Genomic DNA, 13,960 nt, shown 5'->3' with positions numbered 1-13,960 from the left:
TGCGTAAGACCCGCATTGCCACATTGGTCAGGCCTTGCCTCGGCTGTGTGATGTCATATTGCCGCAGCTACGGATGCTGCTAGATATGGGACGGAGGGCTTTCCCCCTTTTCTGTCCTGGAGTCTCTTTGAGTCCCTCTAATGACGGTGCACTGTAAATCCTGGGCGTTGCTTCAGGTTTATTGGTGTGTGATCCCTGCGCGCATGGCGTTTTACATTGGGTTCCCGTAGCGTCTTAGCTAAGACGCAGTACGAGAGAGTTCTCGTAAGAGAACGTACTCGGTTACTAAACGTAACCTCGGTTCTCTCTAGAAGAGCGAACGAGTACTGCGTTCTCTGCCGTGCGCACGATTCACTCTGGTTCACTTCGGCGATGAAATAAATCAGGTGAGTCAGCCTTTTCGAGCTCCTTTTATAGGTTGGGCCACACCCGTTTCGGCGGGAAGTGGCAAGAAGGGCTCGATTCGCTGTGCAGTTGCCGCAGAACAAGCCAAGGACGAGCCGTCTCGCCTATGGCTGTGTACTGCTGCAAATGCGCTCTACAAAAATACAAAATTAAGGATAATTTTTTGCTTCAGTATTTCGTGAAAAGAGACTTTTCCCGTAGCGTCTTAGCTAAGACGCAGTACTTGTTCGCTCTTCTAGAGAGAACCGAGGTTACGTTTAGTAACCGAGTACGTTTTTTTTATATACAATTATTAACACATATAAATGTTACTTAAATTGTATTACAATATATAAAACATATGTCTTAAAATAAATATTTTGAGTCTTTATTTATCATTTTTAGCCACTTTTATGTGGATTGAAAAAAAAACATGAACCATGAAACAATTAATTAAATAGCATAATGGTTAAATGTACAAAAATATTGAAATATGTTATATGAAATATCCCTATATGTTTTTTTTTAAAACACCAAAATATTTTATATTTGTTTAATATGCATTTTCTATTTATTTTTCAATTGCTTTGCCATATAAATTTGTGTTTGTTTATTTTCCATAATATGTGTTTTTTTTTTTTTTTAAATAAAAAAGAATCAATTTATTTTCTTATTTGGCTCCTAAACTCTGGAATAACCTACCTAACATTGTTCGGGAGGCAGACACACTCTTGTAGTTTAAATCTAGATTAAAGACCCATCTCTTTAACCTGGTTTACACATAACATACTAATATGCTTTTAATATCCAAATCCGTTAAATGATTTTTAGGCTGCATTAATTAGGTAAACCGGAACGGGGAACACTTCTCATACCACCCGATGTACTTGCTACATCATTAGAAGAATGTTATCTACGCTAATATTAATCTGTTTCTCGCTTATTCTGAGGTCACCGTAGCCACCAGATCCAGTCTGTATCCAGATCATAGGGTCACTGCAGTCACCCGGATCCAGTACGTATCCAGACCAGATGGTGGATCAGCACCTAGAAAGGACCTCTACATCCCTGAAAGACAGCGGAGACCAGGATAATTAAAGCCCCAGATACAGATCCCCTGTAAAGACCTTGTCTCAGACGACCACCAGGACAAGACCACAGGAAACAGATGATTCTTCTGCACAATCTGACTTTGCTGCAGCCTGAAATTGAACTACTGGTTTCATCTGGTCAGAGGAGAACTGGCCCCCCAACTGAGCCTGGTTTCTCCCAAGGTTTTTTTCTCCATTCTGTCACCGATGGAGTTTCGGTTCCTTGCCGCCCTCACCTCTGGCTTGCTTAGTTGGGGTCACTTCATCTACAGCGATATCGTTGACTTGATTGCAAATAAATGCACAGACACTATTTAAACTGAACAGAGATGACATCACTGAATTCAATGATGAACTGCCTTTAACTATCATTTTGCATTATTGACACTGTTTTCCTAATGAATGTTGTTCAGTTGCTTTGACGCAATGTATTTCGTTTAAAGCGCTATATAAATAAATGTGACTTGACTTGACTTAAACTATTTACTGTAAGAATACTTTTATTAAACAGTTAAAAAACACCCTTAATCCACAGAAAGACGCAATATTATAACAACAGTTACATTTACACTGAATTACATACAAATTTAAACACAAATATCCAAAGGACTGACCATTTAAAGCAGTAGATAAATACAAGGTAATAATGACACAGGAGCAGATATGTTAGTGGTGAATCAGAGAGCGTTTCTGAGGATGAGCTGCACGCTGAGGTTCGACAGCTCCTCCACCGGCTGCTGTGAAAGGTTGTTGGTTTGTGGGATGCTGTCTACAGTACAGCCCTTCACAGGACACACAGAGAAACGAGACAGCAGTGTCACAAGAATAGACTTCATCATCACCATAGCAATGTGCTTCCCCACACACGAGCGCGGGCCTGATCCGAAAGGCTGAAAGAAACGACTTGGCACCTTGAGAGAGAGAGAGACAGGGAAATAAGTTCTGCCATGGACCAAAAACATACTATTTTTGATTTATTAATTATTGACGTTATTGACATTTTAAATAAAATAATGAAAAATGAATGGTTCCTGCTTTAAAATTTAATTAAATAACTGTATTATAAAGTATTGTGAAAATTATTTACAGTTTTGAAGGAAATTATAATTACTGTGTACTATAAAATTTGTATTAACTATAATCCTACTACTGGGTTAGTTAAATAGTAAGAATAATTGTTAAAATAAAAAAAAATACAAATAAAATTCTATAATAAACTAAAATAAAGTGTATTTTTGTAAGTTTGTAAGAGAAGGAAAAAAAACATTTTTGGTAGATATTAAATGTGTTAAAATAATACAAAATAAAATATTTAAATTATATTTAAAAAAATACAATTAACATGGAATCTTACTCAAACAGTTTCAGATTTTTTTCTTTCTTTAGTTTTTTTTACATATATAGAATCAGGAAAAACATATAAAATGTATACAATATAATATTAAATATATTTAAAAAATTCTCTTAACAGAAAAAAAAAATCTTATTAATTTATTGATAATGATTTTAAATATTTATTTGAGTGATAGTAATGTTAATGTTTATAATGGCACTGAAGACAGAAATATAAGGCAAAAAAACTAATTTTATAATGAAGACTCACATTTTTCTTGAAGTTGTCTAGACTAAACTGATTCGGTTTGGGGAAGAATTCGGATCTGTGCATCCGACCCACGTTCAGTATGATGTTTGTTCCTTTCTTCACTTTGTAGCCCTCGATGACATCATCATCGAGCGCCCGGCGCATGGTGAAGTCCACGACCGGATGGAACCGGAGAGACTCATTGATAAAACTCTCCAGAATGTGTAACCTGGACAGATGTGAGTGCCGCAGGCTCCTACCCGCTACAAAACACAATCACAACATGATATTCAAATAACCAGAGAAACATCTGGATCAAACACACACTGACTACACAATCAAAAATGAATAATTCATCCAAAACTGAAAATTATATTAGTTTATAGTCTCTCAGTGAATGGAAAATAGTAATGAAAAGATTATTTTTGTGTACTACAGAAAATACAGGTTTACAATGACATAAGGATGAAGAAATAATTCCTTTAAAGTACGATGACTGAATCTTGTGTGTCTGCTACAGTGCTTTATTTGTAAATTGCGAGGTCCCGGAACAAAGCGGGGTAATGGATCCGGCATGTGATTACAGGAGGGAGAGGTAACGGAACATTCGCGCAATCACATTGCTGGACCAGTTTAAGTCATGAAGGTCATGAAAATGCCATGCGATTTTAAAACAACAATTTCCAGGCCTAAAAACATTTTGAAAAAGTTGTGGAATTTTATTTTTCAAATCTCTGTGTAATAATTATATTTAATCAGGTCCTACATTTCTGTGGTTTTAATAATTCTCACAGCTTTCAAGTTTATAATGAGGTAAATCCCTGCATTTATTCAACATAGCTTGTAAGTTTGAATAATAAAATAAATCCACACAAATAAGATTCAATCAGTCATTCGAAACCATATAAACTCTCTCGGAGCGCGCTTCACATCAGCGCATCTTGTCTGCACTTCAGCGACCTGCTGCAAACTGCGATACAAGACTCACTCGCATTTCAGGACAGCTGACAGAACTGTCACTTGACTAATCGTGTAATTGTTGCATTGTCACAAAAATGTGTAATTTGCATACCTTTTAAGTATTTTAAGCCATTTGGTACTCGCGCGCTCCACATGCTGCCCTCGCAGTCACATCCAAAGCTCGCGCGTATAAAGCCGCCTCGCGAGTATTAGCCTATATAAGAGTTATTTTTCGTAGTTTGTTGAGTTTAAGCAACCAAATACACACAATATGATGTCTGATGGTTGTTGACAAATAAAACAGTGTCATGGCACACTCTACTAAAATACAGGGGGAGGGGGTTAGGAAAGAAAAGGGGGGAAAATCAAACAACATTGTGTTGTCAGTGTTTGTGTTGTATCAGACATGTGCAATTAACATTAGGCTATATGAAAAACAAGCTCAAATGGAGTTAACAAGGTCTTTGGCCGGCGAATGAGGAGATCTGTGTTTTGTCCGCATCTGAGGCAAGTGCAGCACATTATATGCTATCGTCACCTTTTACAGGCTATATAACGTTTATTGTTGCTATATGGGCGCTTGGTTTTTCTTGTTGTTTAGTAAACTTGGCCAATGTCTCATGATATAAACGATAAAGCGCTTATGCACAGGACATTTAAAACGTACAAAAGTATATTGGCTAGATGGCAAAAAACGTACTTCTCCAGTCTTCAAACACACAAAGACATTACCCTTTACAGACATAGTGTTTGAGTAAGTGTGTGCTGTACTATTCAAACAGTTATTTGTTTACCCTTGCTTTGCGAATAAGCGGAGATCTGTCTCCTCCAGGCTGTGCGCGCGCGTCAATCTGAGTGGAGGCGGGGGAAGTGACGAGGTTTCGCTTAGAGTTAGAGGATCCAATGGCGTAATGAAGTTTTACTGACAAGCTCTTTTAAATACTTATCATTGGTTAAATATTTGTAAAACCCTCTGATTTAAAATAATAATAACGAATTATAATAGAGATATGAATTTTGGTTAATTTTTCACGTCACATATCTGTCTGCCATACGGAAACGCCACCCCTGGAGGAGGGGGATTTCGGAGGTGCCGGATCCGGCTTGTCCCGCCACAAATTAAAGGGATACTCCACCGTGTTTTCATATTAAACTATGTTTTTTTCCCTTACCTAAGACGAGTTGATACATACCTCTCTCATCTCAGTGCGTGCACTCAATCGCTTTGGCGCTCGGTGACACTTTGAAAGCACTTAGCTTAGCCCATTCATTCAATATGGGCCAAGCAGAGAAGCTAGCAAACACCTCCACGTTTTCCCTATTTAAATACAGTTACACGCATAGTGTAACTCGACCTAGGAAGGTAACACAAAACAAAACGTTGCGCTTTTCTAAGCTTGTAAAATGGATAACTATATTGTGTGGCGGAATACCATGGCAAGTGCTTGTAAGCACTTCGTCTTGGCCCAGTAATATCTTCACTCGTGAAAAATCCTCTCACCGGCCCCCGCTCCCTGTAGTGAAGATATTACTGCGCCAAGACGAAGTGCTTACAAGGTGGAGGTGTTTGGTAGCTTCTCTGCTTGGCCCATATTGAATGAATGGGCTAAGCTAAGTGCTTTCAAAGTGTCACCGCGCGCCAAAGCGATTGAGTGCACGCACTGAAACGAGAGAGGTATGTATCAACTCGTCTTAGTTAAGGGAAAAACATAGTTTAATATGAAAACACGGTGGAGTATCCCTTTAAGCCCTGCTCTGCTCATACCTAGGACAGTGTCCATTTCCTGCAGAATCTTTAACTCCACGTCTGGATTCTGTTTGAGCAACAGCAACATGAAGAACAGACTGATAGAGAGAGTGTCTGGAGCCGCGATAATCATCTCCAACACACACTGCCTGACGTTCTCAGCACTCATCTCCCCATGGCTCTAAACACACACACACAGGTCAGTCATTTTTATACAGTACATGTTTCAAAAGTGTGTGTGGCATTTCACATTCACCTGAGCAAATATCAGCTCTGCTGTGAAGTTGAGCTGGTCGAGTTTTTCTGCATGTGTCAGCTGAACTCTCTTCTCCTCGATCAGAGCTGCAATGGCATCCTGCAACTCCTGACTGAAACACACACACATACACACCGAGACACCATAAAAACACTTTTCAAAGACTTTACAAATGTTCAATAAAGAAAAGCAATTCAGTCCTAAAAGAAGGTTTTAAAGCTCTCTGGGTTCTGCATTTGTTATATATATAAGTGATATATATATATATATATATATCAATTTCACATACTATGGTATGTGGATGCATTTACAGTACATACATCTCCAAAACAATATTTCATGAACTCACGTGTCTCTTTTATGCTTCCTGTGAAGCCAGTCTAGTCTGAAGTAAACATCAGGTTTGATTAATACTGTCTGCCAGGTGTCAAAATATTTATGAATCTTCTGAAGCAGATCATGCTCTGCAACACAGCAACAAGAAACCAGCATTTACATGTAACATATAATTTGTTTTCAATGCATATCAAGATACTAAAATGCAGAATTAACCATGAGATCACAAACAATAGAGAGAACATCTGTCATGCCCTTAAAGAGATAGTTCACCCTAAAACAAATGGACTATTTTAATGATGTCCTTACTATTTTTCTGGGCCTTGAACATGACATTTGCATTGCTGTCTATGCAGGGTCAGAAAGCTCTCGGATTTCATCAAAAATATCTTAATTTGTGTTCCAGAGATGAACGAAGGTCTTATGGGTTTGGAACGACATGGGGGTGAGTAATTAATGACAGAATTTAAATTTTTTGGTGAAATATCCCTATACATAGCATACAAAAATATACTACTGTTCAATTGTTTATAATTTGTAAGATTTATTAGATAACATTTATAAGATCATTTGCGTTAAATAAAAAAAATATGAAACAAATTATAAAATCTCTTTGTATGCTTTATTAAGATGATGTACTGTATGTTAGTCTAAGTGTTTCTTAGGACTGACCTTTAAGAGGGACTCCTAGAAACAGTCTGTTGGAAATGTCCACTACAATACACCGCAGTAAGTTAAGGATGTCCACCTGTCCGTGAGCATCTGTCAGGTGAGATAGATCATCCAGGTGTGTGTTTGTTGAAGTGGTGCAAACCTCCAAAGTTCTCTGAAGCCCTGGACCTGTTAGAGCTGACACACACACCCACACCCACAAATATGCTTAGCACCTCTTACAGCAACATTTTTCTATAAAAAACAAACAAAACAAAAAAACGATAAAATCCCCTGAAATAAGATGATGTAAATAAATTCAAACGCTACTTGTGACACTGAGATATCAAAAGTGATCATGCAATTTATATCAGCCTCTTCACAGTTAATATATTGTTACTTGGGTATTACTGAAAGCAAGCCCACCTTTTGCATAAAAAGTGCGGACTTTCTTCCAGAGTTCCACATTTGAGTTGAATATGATGCCTTGTTCATGCATCCCAACACACTGCAGACCCAGTTTGCTCCCAAAGCGTGAGGTGTACAGAGATCTCCTCAACACATGATACACAGCAGACGACCTGTGACACACACAGCATTAGAATGAGAAATTCATCTGAGTTCATTTAGTGTATCATAAATTAATAATAACATAATAATAATGATATAGTAATCCACATAATTCTAACTAAAGAGTACACTTTCATGCATGTTTCTTAACACACACACACATTATAATATTTTTAAATCATTTTATAGTGTTGACTACAATATTAAAGAATATGCAAAGAACGTGATTGTAATTGTAACAGTAACTGTAGTGTTATTTGATATTACAAATAAGGTTAATATATTTAACATGTACAGAATTTCAACATTACAAATATGGAATTCTAAATATATTTAATGATATTCAAGTTGCACTAGAACTGGCATTGACATTTACTTTAGTTAACCATTTTGTTTTTGGCAGTACATTTTGATCATGTGCAAATAGACAATAGAATTAATAAATTAATTACAAATATGCACTCTTAATATAAATTTAAACTAGAATAAATTTTTATTATTCGTAAATAACATGCAGTATACCTGCCCCGTAAACATTCCATTCAGTTGGGACTAAGTAAATAATAATACTTTTTTTAAATTATGTGTAAAGTCTCTTTCACAAGGAATGGTGAGTGTGTGTGTGTGTGTGTGTGAGAGAGAGAGCGAGAGAGAGAGAGAGAGAGAGAACATACCTGCTCAAGATGAGAGTTTCCTCACCGTTGATCCAGACCCGTACAATGTCTCCATATTTGCTGTTGTAGTAGTTGCTGGCAGTGCCGATCCCAGACCAAATGAACCGACAGTAAGAGAGAAGAGGACCCAGACCCAGGAAGAAACAAGGACCTGAGTAAAACACATTGCAGCAAACTAGTAATTGACACAATGTGAATGTGACATGCATTAATCTATCTGAATCTATTTTAAACAACATTTACTGAGTTTTAGGACATTAATAATGAATGCATCATGTGTGGGGCTCTTACTTTTACTGTGAACATTTAATTATCCAATTAGAATTTAAACTATTTGTTTTCTAAATATGTTGACTGCACAGTACTATCTACCAAAAATGTAGATAGCATAGTCACTAACAAAGGATAAAAAGGCAAAACACTGCATGATAGGAACTAAAAATATTCTTTCCCACAACCATCGGTTCAAAAAGTGTATCTGTAATGGATTTGATAAAGAAAATGCTGTGTTAAATAATAAAGGACAACACCTCAAATAAACCCTACCGACCTGGCACATGGTCTTTGTTTGTCCGATGGTGTCTGATGGCCAGCAGTAGGCAGAGCAACAGCAGCAGTAGTGTGGCCGTGGCTCCACACACACTGTCTTGTGCACCGTCAGTGCGGTTATGGGCCCCTTGCATCAGAAGGTCCAGAGCAGCCTCACCGAGATGCACTGGCTTCATTCCACAAGGCTGGAGAAGTTCACGTGCCATAAGAACGGATTGAGATTTAAAGCTTCTTCAAGTCTGAAGCAGCAGTACTTTAGACACACACTTTTATATGTGGGTGACTGCACGGGATTGGATCAGGATAAATCATAAGTCAAAATAAAAGCTCAGTGTAACCTTGTGTGCTCCTCGTGTCCTTCAGCATCAGTTTCCAAAACATTGTCATGCCGCGCGAACCTTTAGCTGTGCCAAACTCATCCCTACATCATCTTTTCATTAAGACATCAAAGACTTCATGAGATAAGAGACATCTGTGGCACGATCCCCTCCTGCTCAACAAAGTTCAGAGGTTCTTGACTTAAACCCCTAACCAGTGCAGCTTGTTGAGAAGTATTATTACTGTAACTTTTCTTAGCGAACTAACTAACAATTTTCCAAAACAAACAAATATGTCATTTTTTTATGTTAAATTCTTAAATTTAGAGTAATAAATTAGAATATTAAGACACTACAGGGCAGTCGAATCACAGACATGGGACAGAATCTGTATCTTAAGTGGCATTTGGAAATATTTACACAAGCTGTATAATGCAGTTCAGAGGTGGCATAAATGCATTTACACTGCAATTAAAATAGCATAAATTATATCAAAATATATTTGAATATAGAAATATGAAATATTGGAAAATTAAGTAATGCTTTAAATATGAAATTAAAACTGCTAGTAGGTAATGATAGGTCACTGTGAGTCAGTTGAATCATTCATTCAATTGATTTGTTCAAAATGGCTGATTCTTTCAGAACAAATCAAGGGACTTTATAAATAAATGTTTCTATAAACAATGGATCACCTAATTCATTCAAAAAGTGCTGATATATTCTGGAATGCCGCTGTGTGAAACGGAGTAAAAAAGGTTCTGCTAAATTTTGTTTGTAACTCTTTTTGTTAGCAAAATACTGAAAAAAAAAAAAAAAAAAAAAAAAAAAAAAAAATATATATATATGTATGTATATATATATATATATATTAGGGCTGGTAAGCGATTAAATATCTAAAATATATGCCAGTAAATCTTAACTTAAATATAGCCTATTTATTTGACTATTTATTTGTCTATTCATTCTCTTAATTCTTAATTTGTTTATTATATATCTCTGGATAAAATGCAGATATGGTATTTTAAAACCAGACAGTCTGACCTAAAACCGTATGGATGACCTACCTACCCAGAAGCTATGTCAAATCCATTATTAATTATTATTAAATTAATTTATATCATTATCAATTTTCTTCATGTTTTTTCGTATTCAGTCTTAATACATCAATATTTAATATTTTATGGTTTCCACCATTCAATTTAAAACAAAAACAAATTGTTACAATGAACACAAAAGTCATTTTGTATCTTATCAGATTCAGAGACATTGTGAATTCACTGAACGCCCACTTTCATCGCTAAAGAATTTATGGAAATAAGCTGACATCTTTGAGTGTGGTCAGAGCAGATGCATGCAGCATTCTGACATTTTCTTTGTAAAGGGAGGATCCTTCATAGTTCATGTGTCCACATTCGTTCTCTGACATTGAACATCTCATTACAAATACATAATAATGTAACCTTGACCCATCTGCTGTATTAACTATATTTCCACCATCTAACTTTGATTCTTAGTTATGATGTAGAAGAATTAAATGCAGGTCAATATTTTATGGCAGCAGCTTAATGGTTAAACCTCTGAGTACTTAACTAGAAGTTGCTGGATTAAGGCCCATAGTGGTTATTTGAACCACTGCAACACTTAACTTCAGGTTATTCCATGGGGACTGAAGCTGTAATATTACTGTATGTTACAGTACCACAAATTAGAAATCATTACCAATTAACTTATGGAGAAATAAAATGTGAGTGGCCTTCACCCATGCAAAACAGACATTGATGTGTGGCTGCTAAGGTGATTTTAGCATGTATAGTATGTTTAAGTGCTTGGTAGAGTGTTCTGAGTAAACTAATTCTGAAATATATTCAGTCTCACGTTTTTGTGATATGTGACTTGTGTTATCACCTATAACTTATAAAGAAATATTAACAACATATTTCTGCTCATTTAATTAATCATTTATGACTGGCATTTATTCATTTCATTGACTTGTGTGGTATATTGAGTTATGTGACTACATGGAGGTGTAAGGGTGAATTTTCTTGGTTGCCCAAATTTCAGGGTGGTCTTAATAAAGACTGAGCTTCTCATAAAGGAGTCAACCTTTTGAACATGCAGCAACATTACACATATTTGGGGCTGGAATGTCTTTCTCGGAAAGAAACAAGTAATCATTAATTCATTGGAGAACAAAGTGTCCCTCTTGCACATTGAAAGACACGTCACTTAAATATGTCGTCACTTCAATACAGCCTTTGTGGTCCTTGAGTTTCGCAATTCGTCAAATAAGTTGTTTGTCCCCTGTAGCAAAACTGTGGGCAGGAAGCCACAAGTAAGAGTATTGTGAGTACTGTCAACTATACATTTATAAATCATTTACATTTATGTTTTTTTGCTTTTGCTTTCTTACCAAGACTACTAGAAAAGTGCTTTTATTGTGTTTTACTGCATTTTGTCGTAAATATTAATTGCAAAACAATAAGTACAGTTTTATTTTTCATGATTATGTCTTTTTTATTGTCCATTCACTGAATTAATTCAGCAGTTCATCACCAACACCGCCATCCTGGGGAAAGTGCGCATTGATCTCTGTGAATGTTGTGTGTTCAGCTCAGTGAAAGCAGTATTAGCCGTGCGGCTGTTGAGAGTGGATGTTTGTTTCGGGTTTCTCACGAGGAGTGCCAAATCACAGATAATAACAGCAATGTTTGAGACAACGCACAGGGAGAGAAGCCAAACCACTTCCCTTTACTGAACACAGTCCAATGTCCACTCAACTGACCTCTCTGAGGTCTGAAGGCCTGTTTTATTAAAATCTTATAGCAAGTACCTTTTTTTCTTTTTTTTTTTTTTTTTTTGACTGGTTAATAATTAATATGTCACCCCTTTGGATTATTCATATAAAATGAGATTTTTTTTAATGTCTGCTTGTGTAGGCTATTCTATTGCAAGTAAATTCTGGTGTTCTACAAGGTTCCGTTTTAGGCACTTTCTAATTAATTTTGTGCATACTCGCTTTAGGTGATATTACTAGGAAAATTGGCATTAGTTTTTATTATTATACAGATGACATACAGCTTTATATCTACTTTTCTGCATAGTGAATTGCATAGTGAATGGCATTTCTTCTAATGAATTCCAATTAAATGGGAATACAAATCTTTATTTTTATTTTTATTTTTTTACTATCTTTCAAAAAGTTGGACAGACTACAATCTGACTTGATGGTACCACTGTTGTTCAGCAGAACATTTCAGAAAAATGGAACCATCTAGATTTGCATGTCATAAGAACCCCCATTAAATTTGCACATTTCTTATGTCTCTAACACAACTTTATTACTCTAAAGGAACATTCTCTTTATTCATGATGCTGAAAAGTTAGTTCCCATTTAATGCCCTGATAATTAAGATGTACTATTGGCTGGTTGTCTAGTTGCCTCCATATATATTCTGCAGGCAGATTTAGCAGGAGTATAAACAGCTCAAAGTGTAAGTTCTGTCAGCCAAACTGAATCATTTACTGATTATCCGTTAAGTTCGACATCAGTTATATGAACTCTTCAATGTCTGTCAGGGGAGTTGGGGATCTTGACTGCCTCATAAATTTGAGCTTTAAACCAGTTTAAAAATAAAGTTATTCAAGCCAGATTTCTCTACTAGTCTGTAGCTGTTCTAACTAGTGTTGGAACATTAGGCTACTTTTAACAAGCCTGTTACAATAGTCTATATCTCCCAATATAATTAAATGATTATGTAACATTATTGCTTTTTATGTAAAGTAAAATGTGTTATTTTGTAATTGTAAGTATTCTGATGCATTATTTAATTTACTTTGAACAAAAGCTGATTGTTTTTAATAGTTCTAATTATGTAACACGTGTTAGCTCCAATGCTGATACTAATTACCTCAAATATAGTAAAACCTCTTTAAAGGGTTTGAGCTAATTCAATGGAAAGTTGACAATCAAAGAATTATAATCCTATCGTAATCATTAAAACTATTAATTTACCAAAGAACCTGGCTGAAAAAAAAAAAGTTGATTCCAATTACAAGCCAGACTTCTGGCAACTAGCACCTTGTTTGCCAGTGAAGTTGTACCCAACTAACTACTTAAAGAAATGACAGAAAACGTACTCGGTTACTAAACGTAACCTCGGTTCTCTCTAGAAGAGCGAACGAGTACTGCGTCTTAGCTAAGACGCTACGGGAAAAGTCTCTTTTCACGAAATACTGAAGCAAAAAATTATCCTTAATTTTGTATTTTTGTAAAGCGCATTTGCAGCAGTACACAGCCATAGGCGAGATGGCTTGTTCGCTCATTGGCTTGTTCTGCGGCAACTGCACAGCCTATCGAGCGCCCTTCTTGCCACTTCCCGCCGAAACGGGTGTGGCCCAACCTATAAAAGGAGCTCGAAAGGCTGACTCACCTGATTTATTTCATCGCCGAAGCGAACCAGAGTGAATCGTACGCACGGCAGAGAACGCAGTACTCGTTCGCTCTTCTAGAGAGAACCGAGGTTACGTTTAGTAACCGAGTACGTTCTCTTACGAGAGCTCTCTCGTACTGCGTCTTAGCTAAGATGCTACGGGAACCCAATGTAAAACGCCGTGTGTGCAGGGATCACACACCAATAAACCTGAAGCAACGCCCAGGATTTACAGTGCACAGTCACCTGAGGGACTCACAGAGACTCCAGGACAGGAAGGGGGGAAGCCCTCCGTCTCATATCTAGCAGCATCCGTAGATGCGGCAATACGACATCACACAGGCGAGGCAAGGCCTGACCAATGTGGCAATGCGGGTCTTACGCAATACTGCCCATATAACAGTCGGCAG

At 36.8% G+C, this 13,960-nt stretch overlaps 1 protein-coding gene and 1 long non-coding RNA gene across 2 annotated transcripts; one reads left to right on the top strand and one right to left on the bottom strand.

Annotated features, from left to right (window-relative positions):
* Positions 1–1,957: 1,957 nt before the first annotated feature.
* On the bottom strand, positions 1,958–9,381 carry LOC132101303 (ovarian aromatase). The gene is made up of 9 exons (XM_059506163.1): positions 8,802–9,381; positions 8,252–8,402; positions 7,434–7,588; positions 7,029–7,205; positions 6,370–6,484; positions 6,021–6,132; positions 5,783–5,945; positions 3,079–3,320; positions 1,958–2,386 (listed from the first exon to the last, which is right to left on the bottom strand). The coding sequence occupies exons 1-9, from the start codon at positions 9,004–9,006 to the stop codon at positions 2,153–2,155; spliced, it is 1,554 nt and encodes a 517-aa protein (XP_059362146.1). The 5' UTR covers positions 9,007–9,381; the 3' UTR covers positions 1,958–2,152.
* LOC132101304 (uncharacterized) lies at positions 3,194–7,062 on the top strand. Its single transcript, XR_009423157.1, has 4 exons — positions 3,194–3,296; positions 5,787–5,963; positions 6,763–6,801; positions 6,987–7,062. It is a non-coding gene; the product is annotated as an uncharacterized LOC132101304 (long non-coding RNA).
* Positions 9,382–13,960: the final 4,579 nt, after the last annotated feature.

Source organism: Carassius carassius, chromosome 23 (assembly GCF_963082965.1).
Source record: "Carassius carassius chromosome 23, fCarCar2.1, whole genome shotgun sequence".
NCBI classification, from domain to species: Eukaryota; Metazoa; Chordata; class Actinopteri; order Cypriniformes; family Cyprinidae; genus Carassius; species Carassius carassius.
The sequence above is the reverse complement of the archived record's forward strand: the minus strand, read 5'-3'. Positions and strand labels throughout refer to the sequence as shown.